General features: G+C 41.9%; 1 protein-coding gene across 2 annotated transcripts in view; it reads right to left on the bottom strand.

The window, feature by feature from the left end:
• The window catches only part of ADGB (androglobin), an 871,677-nt gene that overhangs the window by 762,280 nt on the left and 92,696 nt on the right, over nt 1–16,701 (bottom strand). For both annotated transcript variants that reach the window (XM_069235154.1, XM_069235155.1), the window contains exon 3: nt 8,650–8,742. In XM_069235154.1, coding sequence (XP_069091255.1) covers nt 8,650–8,742 — 93 coding nt within the window. The remainder of the gene's footprint in view (nt 1–8,649; nt 8,743–16,701) is intronic.

Genomic DNA, 16,701 nt, shown 5'->3' with positions numbered 1-16,701 from the left:
TTTATCATTTCTAAAGGAAATTCACTGCTCTGCCCAGACTAAACAGAAGACCACCTTGATTGCAGCTGCTTGAATCGAAATACAATGGTATCATTTCCAGCCTTAATGACCTTTACTAGCTATGTTTGCAGGCCTGTGTCATAATCAATTTATGACGCATCATCTACAAGTCGGTAACAACTAACAAAACATGCTACCTAGCAGAAAAAAACAATACCACACATAGAATGAACCCGGCCGACATACAAACTAGAAGTACAAAAATAAAAAGGGGGACGCGCACAGACTTGCACAGGCGGCAGGAGCCCTTTAAATCTCGGCGGTAGCAGCCTCAGCTGCTGATAGGGCGGGAGGCCCTTTAAACTTCACTTGGCGCGCCCGCAGCCGCGGGACGCGCACAGACTTGCACAGGCGGCAGGAGCCCTTTAAATCTCGGCGGTAGCAGCCTCAGCTGCTGATAGGGCGGGAGGCCCTTTAAACTTCACTTGGCGCGCCCGCAGCCGCGGGACACGCGCGCGGGCGGCGCCCGGGCGAAGCCCGGGCCAAGGGCGGGCCCGTCCTTCGCCCGTCATCGACAGTAAGAGGCTGGGCTGGGCCACCCCTCTTTAATATCTGGTCACAGACATATTAATGCTGTAATTTAATTACACCTGTATCGTGCAGCATACCTGTGTGCCCTTGTGGTCCTCGGGGGGTGCTGTCCCCGACATTGCGACCGCTGTGTGGGAGGAGCGTTGACGGACCAGGACGGGACTACTTTAGCAAGGTCCCCTAGCACCACGGAAGCAGAACAAGCGGATCTCACACGCCCGAAGGTGATATCAAACTGATCCTGCCCCTGGCTGAGCGGGGTCGGGCAAAGGACAGGCCGTTGTGAGTCCGTTAGGGAGCCGTTAGGGGGCCAGAAGGGGTCGGGTTGAGCAAGTTCACTAAGCAGTTAATTGTAATTGTTTTTATTGAATATGATAACGTTTTAGTAAGCTGTATACCTGGGCTCCATTTAAATTGATTCATTGTGTCTTCTGGGTGTTATACACTTGCTGTTCTGTGTTATTGCTGATATATGTAGAGGCCCTATACTTTGTAAACGATATAAAAGTTCTGTGTAGTGCAGGGCCATAAAACTAGACAGTCTAGTATTTATCAAAAACTAGTAGTGGTCGTCATATTCGTGAGGGCGGTGTAGAATGGCTAAGAATATTTCCACCCTGGATAATTACCTGGTTAAAATGGTGAGCAAGATAAACACTGATAGAAGGAAGTCCTTAGGGAAGGAGTCCACCCCAGAAATGTTTTCTCCTGTAAACAATGGTAGCGGTTCTGTTATGATGGACCCCCTTAATATTGAAGCTCTCCCTTTGGAAAACCCAGCCGGTTTACCCTTCGTTTTAGAGCCAACAAATCAAGTCCCATTGGAGCCCCCGAGTGAGCCTGCATTGTCTCACTCTCCTCCTAAGAGAGCTGTTAGAAAATGCAGAAAAATGCTATCCAAGCGGGGTAACACTCATTTCAAACCAACAATTGAACCAATGATAGAATATGGTCATAGAAGTAATGTAGCTGAAAATGGGATTACAATTAACAAGGACGATGTGAATGGTGTTCTCTTGGGCCACATCGCTAAGCTATTTGAGGAAAAACTAGTCCATATGACTAAACCTCTTATGGAAAAGATTGAATTACTATCTACGGAGGTATCTAGGTTGGGTGGTCTTTTAGACAAAATGTATATGGGACAAACTATGAAACAGTCTGAGCTATCCGTCCAATCCGGCAACCCTGAACAATTGGTTGAAGCACAGAGGCCACGTTTACCTGAATCTAGGGAGCCACCAAGTATGGTGGATAGAACCCCTCATATGAAAGCAGCTGCATCTAATATTGTGAGGAACACTACTCCTGTGAACAGACCAAATTTTATTAACCTCCCACCTGATTGTGAACCCTATGTCATAGTCCTTTCGAACATTCCTCCCTTAGACCCAACAGCAGTGAACTTCCGTGAGGAATCACATGATTCTCTCAAACGGAAATCAGTTGCCTGGTTAAACAAAAATTGTGGTTTCCCCCCACACCTATCCGATCAAATACTGTCTACTAGGCGGATACCATGGATCGGAAACGCAAGGAAAAAATGTAAGGGAGACTGTGTAATTGTTAATTTTAGGCACCCTCAACATGTTGCGACTGTCCTTCTTAGAGCAGCCTCCTTGGATATAAAGGAATCTGACGTGGGTGTGCATCCTCTGGGTTATTTTTATCGACACTTAGCCAGTACATCAGAACCTTCTAAAAAACACAGACCCTTGACTATTAGAAGAAACACTAGCTCTTATACCCCAACTGGAAATAGCTTTTCAGTACTGAGCACTTTGGACGAAAACGATTGACTCCCACGAGCAGGGGATCCCATCACAGAAACGTTAGTATATACCCAGACGTGGGAACAAAAACAGAGTATAGAAGATCTTGAACCGGAACTCATAGTACCCTCGAGTCCCAGAAATACAAGGACAGTTAAATTGGTAAGCAACGTTAAATCCCCTTATTCTATTTTAAGTAAGACAACTAGTTCGGGTGTACCGGATAAGTGCCTCTCAGTGACCATGGAGGGTAAAGACACTAGTAAAGACACTAGTAAAAACTACAACCAAGATAAAGAGCCAAACCCCTTAGTTGAGCTGGAGGATGTTACAGAAAAAGACAACCTACTTATAGTATTAGATCCTCCCTGTGTAAAAGGAAAATCAAGTATTAGACTGATATCATGGAATATAGCTGGCTTAGCAAGGAACCTTGAGGATGTGGTATGGTGTTCCTATATTGAGAACTACGACATCATACTCCTACAAGAAACCTGGATGGTAGAAACCCCCCATAGGCTGGGGTATAAAACCTATTGTTCCCATGCTATTCCATCAACTAGAGGGAGAGCCTCAGGGGGACTGGTCATCTGGGTTAAAGTGACCCTAGAAATAGATGTCACCCCGCTACCCATCCCCTCCCCGGACCTACTAGGCCTTAAAATCAAAACAAGGGGGAAAGAAACTATACATCTAATAAATATATATAACAGACCGTTCCCTTCTAACAAGGAATCAGAGGTAATAGAACTCTTGGACTCCGTTCTAGACTCATTAGGAGATAATGCAAAGGTGTTAGTTGGTGGAGATTTTAATTGTAAATATGAGCCTATCCCGGGGTTGGAAAAATTATTCGACGATCAAGATGCTGCTAATGACATCCTGCCCTTAAAATCTGTAAGTGCAGCTAAAGGCACAAAAGCCGCCTTACAGATTTTACAGTTGACTGTGGCGCATGACCTAAGGGCCTGTAATGGTCGATTTCGTTCAGACAGACCAGCAGCCCCAACCTATTTTAAGGGAAATTCCAGATCCCATATAGATTTTTTAATGGCTACCCGGAATATATGGGACCAAATAACCGACTTTAAGATAGACCATAGGACGGAGAGTGATCATTTTCCCCTCCTACTATGGCTGGATTCCCAAGCATTCATTATTAAATCCAAAGAAGAGACCCTATTAAATACCACGGTCGCGGAACTAGAGGTAACTAATAACAGGCGTGCCCTAAGATGGCCCTATATCTTGGGAACCGAAATAACGCTGATAAATATATACAATGTATTTACTGAAACGGTAGGAGGCCTTCAGACAGCATTAGTGGGAACACAAGGTGTGCTTGACATACATCTTAAGCTGGTAGACGCATTAACCCCACTATTGAGCAAAATCTATAAAAAAGATGGTAATAGGAAACGGAATGATCTTGAGTCAGCGAACCCATGGTATAATAAAGACTGTCGTATAGCAAAATCAAGACTAATCCAGGCAGTAAAATCCGGGAACAGCTTGGATATAAAAAACAATAGACTAGCCCACAAAAAAACGTTGGCCCAAGCTAAAAAAACATGGGATGAAAATTTCTGGGAGGATCTCTTGAATGCAGCTAAGCTACGGGACCAGAGTATGTTCTGGAATCTAATCGCTAATGGAAATAAGCAGGGCAGATCAACAAAGGATATTTTCCTAGATGAAAATACTTGGTGCGACCACTTCACTAAGCTCTATGCTAACAAACAGGAGAATTTGCCCTTCGAGGACCATGAGACAAATTTAGAGATAAGTGTTGCTCCACTAACCTTTAGTTTAGAAGAAACTAATAAGGTTTTATTAGCTGTGAAATTGGGCAAAGCCCCAGGCCCTGACAAAATCCCCGGAGATCTTCTAAAATATGATGTGGATGTGTGGGGGCCTTACATAAATTACTTGAGTAATTCCATTGTGGCAGGCACACCAATCCCCGATTCCTGGAAAGGGGCAGAAATTACGACAATTTTTAAAAAAGGTGATCGCTACGATCCAAGTAATTACCGCCCAATAAGTTTAATAGACTCATTTCAAAAGATATATGCCAGACATATTTTAAACAGGCTTTTAGATTGGATTGAAGAGACTAAAATATTAACCAAATATCAGGCTGGCTTTAGAATAAAAGTAAGTACGGTTGACCAGGTGTTTAGGTTCATGTGCATCTGTTGGAAGTATATAACCATAAGGAAGGGTAGCCTCTATGTGGCATTCATGGATCTAAGGGCCGCCTTTGACCTTGTTCCTCGCAATTTGATGTGGTCTACATTAAGAAACATGGCGGTCCCTGGGGAACTACTTAAAGAACTTATCAAGCTTCACACAGGGAACTATGCAAAAATTAGGTGGGGAAAAGAAGGTGAGACCTCAAGGGCCATACCTGTAGACCGTGGTGTGCGCCAAGGCTGCGTGTTAGCTCCTACACTCTTCTCACTATATGTTAATGATATTCCAATCTATTTAAGGGATTGTGTACATGACTCACCGAAGCTAGGTGGCGAGCCGGTTACGGCATTACTATTTGCCGATGACACCATCCTCATTTCTCAAACTCCGAGAGGTTTACAGAATTTGGTGGATTCTTTCCAGAAGTATTGCGTGGGGAAGGGGCTAGAAATAAATCCTACCAAAACAAAGTATATGTCAATAAACTCCAAGAAATCCCTCAGGAATAATCTGTCCTTGGATAACCAAAAACTGGAACAGGTAGGGAGTTTCAATTATCTGGGGATGACGCTGGATAGTAACCTGTCCTGGAAAGGGCAGATGGATAAAAGCATTCTAGCCCTTAAACAAAACTCAATGCCTATTTTAAAAATACACGGAGCCAGTCACTCTAAAGCAATCTCACCAGCACTGGAAGTATATAAAGCAAAGGCCCAATCGACCGCCCTTTATGGTGCTGAACTCTGGGGCTTCCATTGCAATAACAACTTTGGAAAAACGGAAAACCATTTTGTACGAAGGCTACTTAAAAGACCGACAAGAACCCCCCTAGTCCCTGTTTTCCTTGATATTAATCTTAAAAGAGCAGACTATCAAGCATTATTAAGACCATTGCTGTATTGGGTCAGGCTATGGGTAACCCCGGAGTTGAGTGATTACAAGAACGGATTGACTGAACTAACTCAGATAGATGGACATATGAATACCCCTTGGTTAAAATATGTATCTAAGTGGTACGAGAGATTAGGTTTATCACACCTATGGGAAGCTCCACAGAATATGACAACATGTACCAGGAAAAATGTAAAGGACACTTTTTGGTCTTATGTCAACGGAGAGCTACTGCATAGTTCATCGATTGGTACTCTGACTTTGAATTTTTTAAACATAAAAGATACACCTAAATTCGAACAATTTTTGGATGAGGTCGGCCCTCCTCTGGCAAAAACACTTTATTTACAGTTTAGGTACGGGGTCTTACAGATTAATGCTTACACATGCAATTGGGGAGGGGTAAAAGGTTGTGAACTCTGCACTCTCTGTACCTTAGGGGCTAAAGAAGACGTTGTTCATTTACTCTTCTTTTGCCCAGTATACAAGAAACCAAGGGATCGGTGGATCAAACCCGTTTGTAAATATGTGGGGGTCAGATCCTATAAAGAAGCAGTGCGCATATTTCAGTCCAATACTTCACAATTAGTGGTGTTTGGCACAAGCAGATTCCTATATAATGTGTACCTTATCAGGAATCGACTTGGTCACAAATTGTAACGCTTTGTCAGGTGGCCCGCTCATCCCCCTCCTTGCAAAGGTATATGATGCACTGTTTTATCGACAAGTTAATTAAATTTTTATTTTATTTTTCTGGCTTTTAATTATTTTATAAATTGTTATTTATATTTTTATACGCCTAATGATACTGCTTAATCATGGGGACATCCATATACTTCTTGCCAACTGTATGTATTGTATCTTATATTTTATTGTATAATGTATTTATGTATGTCGTATTTATTTCCTGTCTTGACTTTTATGGCAATATTTGCCGAAATAAAGTAACGAACGAACGAAAAAAAAAGGCCAGAAGGCAAAATGTTCACCTATGATTTTAAACAAACCTCCATCACAGATAACGGATATTACACTGTTCGTTTAAAGCAAGAAGGAAACAAAAACTTAGGGCCCGAATTATATTTCGCCAGACATGGTACTTTGTCACAATAGCGATGGAGTTCTCTATTCGCTAAAGTCTCAGTCCACACACCCGTTTTGAGTCAGGAGAACGGCCAGATTTATATGCTGAAGTCGCCACAAACCGTCCTCCGATGCCCTGCCACGAGTATAAATATAAAACTGACACCCAACATCATGAAAGAAAACCTATATGGTGTTTGGTCATTAGTGTTTACTTTTCCAACACCAAACTGGAAAAGTAAAAACTTTTAAAACGTTAGTGTAAGAGTTCATAATGAATAACGGACACATCAATTTTTGAATTTCTTTGTATGAACAGCCATGACGGTGGTTCATACAAACCCATAGAGTTCAGTGCAGGGCCGGTGGTGAACTGTAAATTTGGTGTGTGGTGTAAAGGCAGGGTGGCAGAGTAAAGTTTTCTGCCACCCTGATTGCCTTTACTCTGTAAGTCAACCTCTAAATCAGGCCCCTATCTCTTTAAGGAGCTGCTTAGAACTCCCAGAGCTTTCTGCATCCGTGGGCACTTGCAGTCCTCCTCTGATTCAACACCTTTCTTTGTACACAGTCCTGGAGCATTCCATACCCCTTACTATGTATAGGGCTTTACTGCATCCTAGCTAGGTTTACTATAAGCTTCAAACCATACTGAAGCCTCTTAATTGAAAAAAGTGAATGCTTTCTGTATAAACATAGTAGCCTTGAATTTCCCCATAAGGTTGTGATTCATTTTTAGCTCCTGCCATCACCTGTAGGTTCTGAGGACCTCAGCTAGATGAAGATATTATGTATGATAGTTTTAAGAATATGTCCTGAAGGTGTGTGTGAGTGTGAGACGGCAGCTTGATGGACTGGAACCAGCAGGGGTTCTTTGTTAGATCTAGGCCATTTTGAGCAGGAGCATTGTGGAATGGGCAATGGCAGTGACAACCAGCACATCAAGGTCATCACCATGATGGAGGAACAGTGTGCGCTGCATTCCCACAGAATTCTTCCCCTGTCCCAGTGCAATCTGTGCAGACTTGCAAGCCAGAAAACCACCAAAAGAACTAAGGAGAGTAGGGGGCAGCGTACCTATGGGCGACCCCTCCACAAGAGCGGAGGAGCATCGCCCTGCTACAAAAATGCTCCCAAAATGCCCCAGAGCTGAAAAATAAAATGGTAATAAACTTCATTACTATTTTATTTTTCAGTACCTAGTCCTGAATCAAGGGTCAGGTCGGACGGGGCCAGGCAATAGCTGTTGAGTGACAGCAGCAGAGAACTATGCACTTGTTTAAAGTGTACATGTCCCTTTGGCCGGCTGTCTTGCGACAGCCAGCCAGACATGCGCACTTTACACATCTCTAACCCGGCTGTCTTAAGACAGCCGGGTTGGGGAAAGCACAGGCCTCCAGCGCTCCAGTGAGCGCTGAGAGAGCCCACTCCCACCAATCCTGATACTGCTTTCATGCTGTTTACCAGCATGAAACCAGCATCAGGATGTGGTAACCCTGTCTCTTGGTTCCCGCGCCGCGCTGAAGCCACGAGAGGAGGACGCTGTGAAGAAAGGGAGACCTGTTGCAGATAGGTAAATCCTTTTCTTTTTCATCAAAAAAAGATATTATTATTGTATCCCCAGCCCTCCTGCTGTAAATAGAAACCAGCCGCCATTGAGTGTACCCCTATTAGCGGGAGAGGTATCTCAAGTGGTCGTTACATCACTCACAACAGCAAGAAGCGTGCTAGCAAAGGAGTTCAGGAGCACCAGCAGGGAGTTTAAGGGAGCCAGTGTTGTGAAGTTATCCCTCCTATGATTTGTGTTGTGGACAACAACTTAAATTTCCAGTATATGAAATAGCCCGTATACATTGTATATATAATAATGCTTAATTAATTTGCACATGTCCAATTATGGAGTGATTTGAAACGGGTCAAGAAGTCTAATGTTGCCCGAGGGTGCTGGGCCCTGTTTTCCATTCTAATAGGTGGTCAGAAAAAAAGGCAATACAAAGAAAACGTTAAATGATCACTATTAACTTAAGGGCAAAAGAACAAATGTGCACCTAATAAGTAAAACAAATAGTACAATTCATTTCCTGGGTAACATTTGGTACGCCCATAAAACATTCCTTACCATATTGGTTATAAATTCATGTGGACGCTTCCATGTATGAACATGAAGAACTTGTGGCAGTTCAATCTTTCCTTCAGGATCATCAAAAAAGTGCTAGACCAAGGAAGGAAGTGCAAAAAACGTAATCAACATTTTTTAAATAAATACATGATTATATTTTCCAGCATGACACAAATGAGCATATGGAAGTCAGTTGTGGACAGGTATATAGGTAACTAAGTTTAAGAATTACTACTCCTACTTTTACCACCACTGACAATGTTGTTAACTTACTTTCCGACTATCACTTTTTCTGCAGATGTAAACTGCTCTCATTTTCCCTATTGAGTAAGACATTCATATTCAAAACATGCATGCGTTTCTGAAAGCATCGACACTATTAATACAGAGGGATTGTAGGAAATGTACATTTTTTCAGTTTTACCGCCACAGTTACTTTTGCTTTGGGCATTTAGTATTTCACCTCTGGAGTAGCTTAGATCCACTTGCCAAGCCCCAGTAAAATGTGCTCCTCATTAGAAGAGAACAACTTCGAGTTAAATGTTTCCATACATGTCACTTTGGTAAATAACTATATGTAGAAACACATTTGTTAAAAGGCCAGATGTAGCATGCCGGACCCAGGAATGTTTTTACTCCCACTAATGCCTCCATGTAACATGCTTTTAGAAAAGCATATTTTCTGCAAAAATGTCTGCAGAATCAATTTTGATTGTCACATTTGGATTATAACTATTTCTTGCTACCTTTTGTCAGGGACAAACTACCAAAATCAAATTTTCAGTGTATTGGTAATCTTTTATGAGAAAAAACAATACAAGTCTCACGGAAGCTAAGCTGCAGTGTTTAGCAATAGTGCCACCACATTCCTGGCTGACCGCCAGTTCGTCACACCTAATCCCTTTATTGATTGGGAAAACCAAGAGTTGCTACATCAGAGTAGACTCAGATATGAATGGAAAATGTCCTCCTTGTCTTCCTGGTCACACATGAGAATGAACAGCTCCTGTCTCAAATCTTTTTTTTTTTTTTTTAATACTGACCCTTTGACAAAGTCATTCATTTAAAAACATATGTTAATTAAGACCTTAGTCTTTAAACACCCCTACAATAAATACATGTTACATTCACACATTTGTACACTCAAAATATGCACACACTGTAAAAGCCTGTGCAGCAAACTAAATACATTCGTTATAAGTCACCTCAATAAATATTATTCAAATCTAAATGGTTAATAGTCCTTTAAAAGTTCCTAACAAAAATCTTCCTATTTGACAGGTTACATCCAAATACCTCTTATCTATCCAAAAATCAGCTGCGTGCCTACGCTCTAACATTCCATATTTCAAAAGGACTGGCTATAAAAATGCTTTATGCGCGGGCAATAACCTTGGACAGCCCAGTAAAACATTAAACCCACATGTACAGGTTCCGTTGGCATCTACCAATTCAGTCTTTGCCTTACGTCTCACATAGGGGTGGTTTAAACTGCCTCTGAACTTTAGCACTGCTAATCAAAGGAATGGGGTTGGCAAGGCGTCAATGTTTTGGAACCCCTCGCCGTTTTGCTATTAGTGTCTCAAAAAATAGGTAGATATTTTACCAGCGGAGCACCTCATATTGTGTTTTCTAGAACATTTTGTTAGCATGCCGAGTTCAGCCTTAGAATTGTTTATTTGGAACCTTTGATTTCCTATATGTATTGTTAATCGCCTACATCTCCTTAGAGAAGGGCCACCATGCTCTTTATTGAATTCTTTAAGCTCACTTACTGAGGACACTGCTTGTACTTTTAGAAGTTCAATGTGTTCCTGCCACAGCAGTTCCTCCCTAAACCACATGCTTAGATATTAGAATTAACTACCTCTATTTTCTATCTCTAAGGAGCCATTTATAGTTTGTCTTTCTTTACCCCAATACCAAAACCTTTGTCTTATCCACATTTACTATCAGTTTCTTCCTAATGCAATATTCATAAAAAGCCTCTAGTTTCTTTTGAAGGTCTAATCCTGTCACATCCACGATGACGAGATTATCTATATATTTAAAAAAAACGTGGAACGTGTGATATTCATTTTTGGGCTTAAGCCTTTGATTTTGATGAAACAGCAGGCAAATCTGTTAAAATGAAAGAGAACAGCAAGGGGCCACCATACAGTCCTGTTTCAGTCCTTTTCTAATTGTAATTTCACGAGTCAATGTTCCCTCTGCATCTATAATGACACATGCCCAGTTCTGCCTGTGTAGTTCTTGCAAGATTAAACGAAGGCCCTTTGCGACTTCTAATTGTATCAATGTTTCCTACAACTCTTGGTGATCCACCAAATGAAATGCGGTGTGAAAGTCTACTATGTAGAAGTGCAAGTTGCCCCTTAATTCCACAGATGTTCATACTAATCACAACTGACTATAGCAATAGTCTAATGTTGAATTTCCCTCTTTAAATTCGCTTTGTTCTAAAAGGATTCCAATCCTTAGTTTCTGATCAATCTTTCAGAAAGCCCAAAATTATTTTTGAAAACAGTTTTTCACTCATACATGCCTGCTGTCCCCATTGCTCTTCTCCCTAACTGCAGAGCTGTAAGCAATATATCTTTGTAAACAATAAGCTGTCATGGTCCTTCCAGTTAGTCACACCGCACATGTTGTCAGAGACGACACCACTGGTATGCACCCTAGCCATTTCTGCCTCATATAAAAGCCACACCAAGGACATAAACCTTGGACCGAAGCCCATCCAGCGCAGTACCTCCCAGAGATACTCCCAACTCAGGGAGTCGAAGGCCTTTCCAATGTTGGGAACCATGAAGGCTTCCTCCATCACCACCCGCCTGACAAAGTGCATAGCATGGGATAAACGCCTCAAGTTCATGTGTCCCTGTATTAGGTATGAAACCACATTGGTCCTCGTGCACTGAGTGCGTAGACCACCCTAAGGAACCTTGTAGCTAGGGCTTCCAAGAGGATTTTGCTATCAACATAGATCATTGGCAAGGACGATAAGACCCCCGGTCTGAGGGGTCCATGCCCGGCTTAGGGATCATCACAACTGTGTTTCCTACAAAGATGGTGAGAGGACCCCCATACGGTTTGCCTCCTGGAGTCAATGTACAACTGGTATGCCCAAAGGCTAATCACTGTTCTGGTCTGGTCATATGTGAAACGTCACTTAAACAGTTCAACAGTTTATCATACTCCAAACAAAAGATGATGCAATACTTCAATTTATTGTAGTGTAAATAGAATACTGTCCATTAAAAAATCCAAATGTTGCTTCACACTTGACCGAAACCGAGGACTTCGGAAAAACATATACTTGATCCCAATGCATTTTGGGTAGAATCCTTCATCAGGCCAAAGATGCATACCGTTTGTCATACAAGGAAGCAAGGCATGGAATTCACCAAGAACATATCCAGTTTGCTATAGGTGTTGTGAACCACTGTATAGCAAAAGTATTCACATTGTTCAGGGTGTTGGGCCCTCCAGATGTCCACACAGTCAAAGTGCATCACAGTGTCTCACAAAGTACCAGGCATCTGTAGCTTTTTCCCCTGTCTCAGTGGAGACTTACCCATGTGTCCGTCAAGGACACAATTAAAGTTTCCTTCCCACAAAAGCGGTGTACCCAGGTAAGGCAGGAGCAGGGTTCTGGCCAGGGTGTAAAAATCCCCGTTGTCCGTGTTGGAAGCAAACATGCTTAGAATTCAGATCTATCTGCCACTGAGTATCCTCTGAACCAGGACGTATACCACCCCTCCATATCTGCCCTGCAATGGTCAACCAAACTGGAGCCCAGGTGCTATCCATATAGTCATGCCTGTTGCGTAGCTCAATTAAATGGCGGAATAGGAAGTGATAGCTGCATATAAAGGGCTATTCAAAGAGGTAGGGCCATCTCCCTCCGCTATTCAGATGGAGTTCAGAGGTGCAAGTCATGGTGTCTACTCCGAGTCCTACGTCCTCACACTATTCGTAACTCAATTCCATTTCATTCTAAACCTCTTCTTGAGCTTGCACTATCCCACCACACAGTCCCATGCATTGTAATGGAAAATAATCTGCTTTTCTTCCACTTTGATCCTGAATACGTCTCGAAAAAGGATCAGATGACTAACATCTCTGTCCCTCAGTTCTCTTTTAACTGCATCAAAGTTTTGCATTTGTTGCTGAACCACCTGAAGGAAATCTCAGAGATAAAGTATCTTTCCATTCCAAATGACAAATGGCTAGTGGTTTGGCAGCCTGCAGGAATGTGTGCCTGCTCTTGAAGTTTAATAGTTGTGCAATTTTCACCCAAGGAGCTTTAGGAGGGGGTGTTGGTAGTGTATGCACTCTCTCAATTGACAAAAAAGTACAAAGGCTCTTCGGTTTGAACAAGTCAATGACTAAACATTGTACAAACAAATCTGACTGTACTGGCACGCCAAATTGTTATGTTGCTGCACCTCAAAAGGTTTTAAGCATCGGCTATTTGAGAAGCTATACACACAGAGTTGGATTATAGGTGGACTACTGGCACCATCATCTCACTTGTAGTCCATGTCATGTCACTCTCAGTAGTCATCACCACAGAGCAGTTGGCATAAGTAGTGTCTATCATATAATGTCAATCTTCTGACCAAGTATCAAACTCGTGTTATGGACTGCCAGCAGGACCTCTCTTGATCTTTTACCTACTCAGTGCCTTGGACCCAGCATGCACAACTCCCACAGACAGTACAGCTTAAAATTGTTTAGCCAATTTTGATGTTACGAGTGCACCCCATTGTCATGCCCGTCCTTCAAGGAAGAAATGTCTGGGTCCAGCACCAGAGTGAAAACTGCGGTAATCAGACAGAAGGGATGTCTGTGCATCCTCCTCACACAATATTAATGACACGGGTGCATATAAAAAGTGTAGTAGACAGCAAGGTGCAAGACCTGGAAGGCAGGCAAATTACCATGCCACACAAAAGGAATGCACATGTAGCAATATGGCACTCGTAGAAGAGACTTACAAAGATATGACTCTGCAAGAAAAAGTGAAAAGTACAAACAAGGACCTTAACAGAGTTTCAAAACTCCAATAGTACTTCACATGAATGACTTAATGAGTTTAAATAAGAGTTTCAGTAATGACATGCCCAAGCAATAAATAAGGTGCAGCAAGCAGCAGTGAGTGTCCCTGCAAACATAGCCCCAATATAAGACTGAAGCATAAGATAGGTGACTAGGGGTAGGTGAAGCGCCAAACAGGCAAATGCTGATAGCCAGGAGCAGAAATCCTGAACCAGGGGCAGCAAAGAACCCACTGCAATGTAGAGAGGCCAGCAGTCTAGTCACCAATTTTGAATTACAAATCGTTCCTTCCAAAATGTTTCTGTCATTCATTGTTCTCACCAATTTATTTATTTGACTTATTAAATGGGACTTATTTGGAGATAGCTCTGATAAAAATAAAATAATGCAGTGGGAAACCCTCCAGTTTAACATACTTTTAATGAAAAACACAGAAAGCAGCAGAGCAAATAATCAAAAATTAATAGTCATTCCAACTGACCACAGCTCACGTTAGAATATAGTTAGCTGGAGTCTAATGCTCAATATGTGAAATTTAGAAGTTGATAGGTTTTCTCTCAGTACAAATCTATGAAACCTAAACTTGTTACGTAGGGCAAACACTTTTCGAATGACCAGTTGGCATGACCTTCTCCTGGGAGAAGTGCAAGATGTTCTTGACGAAAAGATATTCATAAATACAATACTGAGTTCTTTACTCCTAAAATCTTCTAGTTGCAAACACTACGAAGAAGGTTGTGCTTTGCAGAAATGGGCAACTGTTCTACCTTAGGCTTTAGGGCATACTAGAGCCAAGAAACTTAGCAAGCATAACTAAGGCTAGAGGACACTTGAGATCAGTGAGAAAAAACATCTATGTTTGATTGTAAAATATAACAGTACACACAGTAGTATATGGTGAGGAAAGACCCTTTTTGCAGGATCACCATACGTTTTGGTTTTCAGTTCCGGTTTACAGATTCTGAAAAGTAAGGCGCTGACGTCCAGCGGCCAGTGTATGTGCTCTGACCCCTGAAGTATATGTGCCATTAGCTAATACCTAATTTGTAGAGAGAGTTCCTTATTTCCCTAGACCCATCTCAGGGGAGAGCCCAGAGCTCCAGAGCTCAGACCAAGGGAAGAAGGACTATGATATGTTTAATTTTTGTGAGAGCAGGCTGTTGTGGGATAGTTTAGGGCCAATCCACATGGAAGTGATACCAATAAATGTAGGGTTGTCCCTGGGAAATGTCCTTATTAGTTAGGAAATATGTCCCCCTTCCCTCACACACATACCCCCACACAAGCTAGTGCCCAGCATAAAAGTGGCACATATGGGTACCTTCCTCAGAACACTGATTGACCAGTGGAAGTCAGAAAAAGGACTGTACTTGCTGAACAAAAAGGACTGAAACTCAGAAGAAGGACTGACCTTGCTGTTTTACCTTAGGGGAAAAGCCCAAGGTCTGGACCTGCTCCAACTTGAACCCAGGACAGAAAAGTGGACTCCAAGGGCTAGTTGGATAGCCTCCTGTTAAGCTCTAGGAACACAAAAGCTGCAAAAAGCCTGCAACAAAGAAAAGCCCAGCTGACCAGTTCCTAATGGATTTGCCCTGGATCCTGCTTGTGGCTTCTAGGAGATTGAGTCCTAACTCACAATTGGTGCCTTAAAGGTCCTGGGCACTTGGCTGGTGTTAGAGTACACTTTCTGCCCCTCAAGACTTTGAAAGTGGACACTTAGGAACTTTTTCTGAACTTTTTCATAAAAGGACCATAGGCTACCTAGGGACCACAGCCAAAGTGCAGCGGCTATCATTGCAGTCAGATGCATCTTGTTGGTTTGCTTCACTTGAAAGCAGCTATGCTTCCAGAAACGTGTCTAAGTCCGTCATATCCAGTCGGCAGCCTGCCCCACAGAGGAGAAAATTCCTCCAGAAAAAAGATTAAGTCGAAAGGTAAACATTTCCGGGGGACAAACATGGTCCCTGTAGCCAAGCTGTGCTACATCACAGTCAGCCATAACTTTTGACTTTGTCCTGGTCTAGTGTACCTTTGGTTGGTGCTTAGCGCTTTTTGGAGCTAGAGTCTCAAAAACTGCTGAAAATCATATCTCGAGTTCCCTTGATCCGATTTTTGTTGATCAGGTGTAAATTTGATCAGTAAAATGTATACTACTGTTATAAGTTGTAGTGGGATTTTTAGGTAGTTGTGTTTTTGACTTATTAACCGTTTTGGTACTGATACATGCTTTATGTTTGTTTTGATTGAGTTAAGTCTGACTGCTCTGTGTCACAGCTACCTGGGACTGAGCTAAATTTTAAATCAAAGTAACCTACCTGGACTTGATACAGAATAGTGACATTATTACTTGGTGACGTTTCACAACGTCTTCAACTAATATTTCCCTTTCTCACATGCAAAGATACATAAAAAACAATATTGATGAAGTATATAAAATATATGATAATGTTTTCACAGCTCTTAGCAGCTTCAATATTCCCTCAATAACAAATCAGTGTCACAGTTATCCATAAAAGCGCCACTATTCCCTTGGAAGCCTTGCTTCAGATATTCTGTACAGCAACCACTTACTCCTGTCCTTCACACTCTTTATATTGTTACCCAGTTAACATGTCACTTCTGAAATGTTCTATAATGTCTTACATTGTAAAAGAAAGTACATGTGATATATTATTCTGACACGATAACCAAGACAGACCACAACTTTTTCAATAATAGTGAGTTTTTAGTTCCTTGTTAAAGAAGTGGGATATTCTAGCTATTCAAAGAATTTACAGTATAGATTCCGGGAAGTCATACAGTATTTTCCAAACAATGTCCCTACAAAGAATAAGTAAAGTTACTCAATAGATTACTCTGGTACTATTAATACCTAGGGGTACTCTGATTACCAATCACACTGAACCCAAATCCCCCCAGTATTATGATCAGAAACAGGTTCTTACAGCTAGTCTAATAAAATAACCATGTAACATCACATACAATTTA

This window comes from Pleurodeles waltl, chromosome 5, assembly GCF_031143425.1.
Source record: "Pleurodeles waltl isolate 20211129_DDA chromosome 5, aPleWal1.hap1.20221129, whole genome shotgun sequence".
Classification (NCBI taxonomy): Eukaryota; Metazoa; Chordata; class Amphibia; order Caudata; family Salamandridae; genus Pleurodeles; species Pleurodeles waltl.
This window is presented reverse-complemented; position numbering and strand designations above follow the sequence as displayed.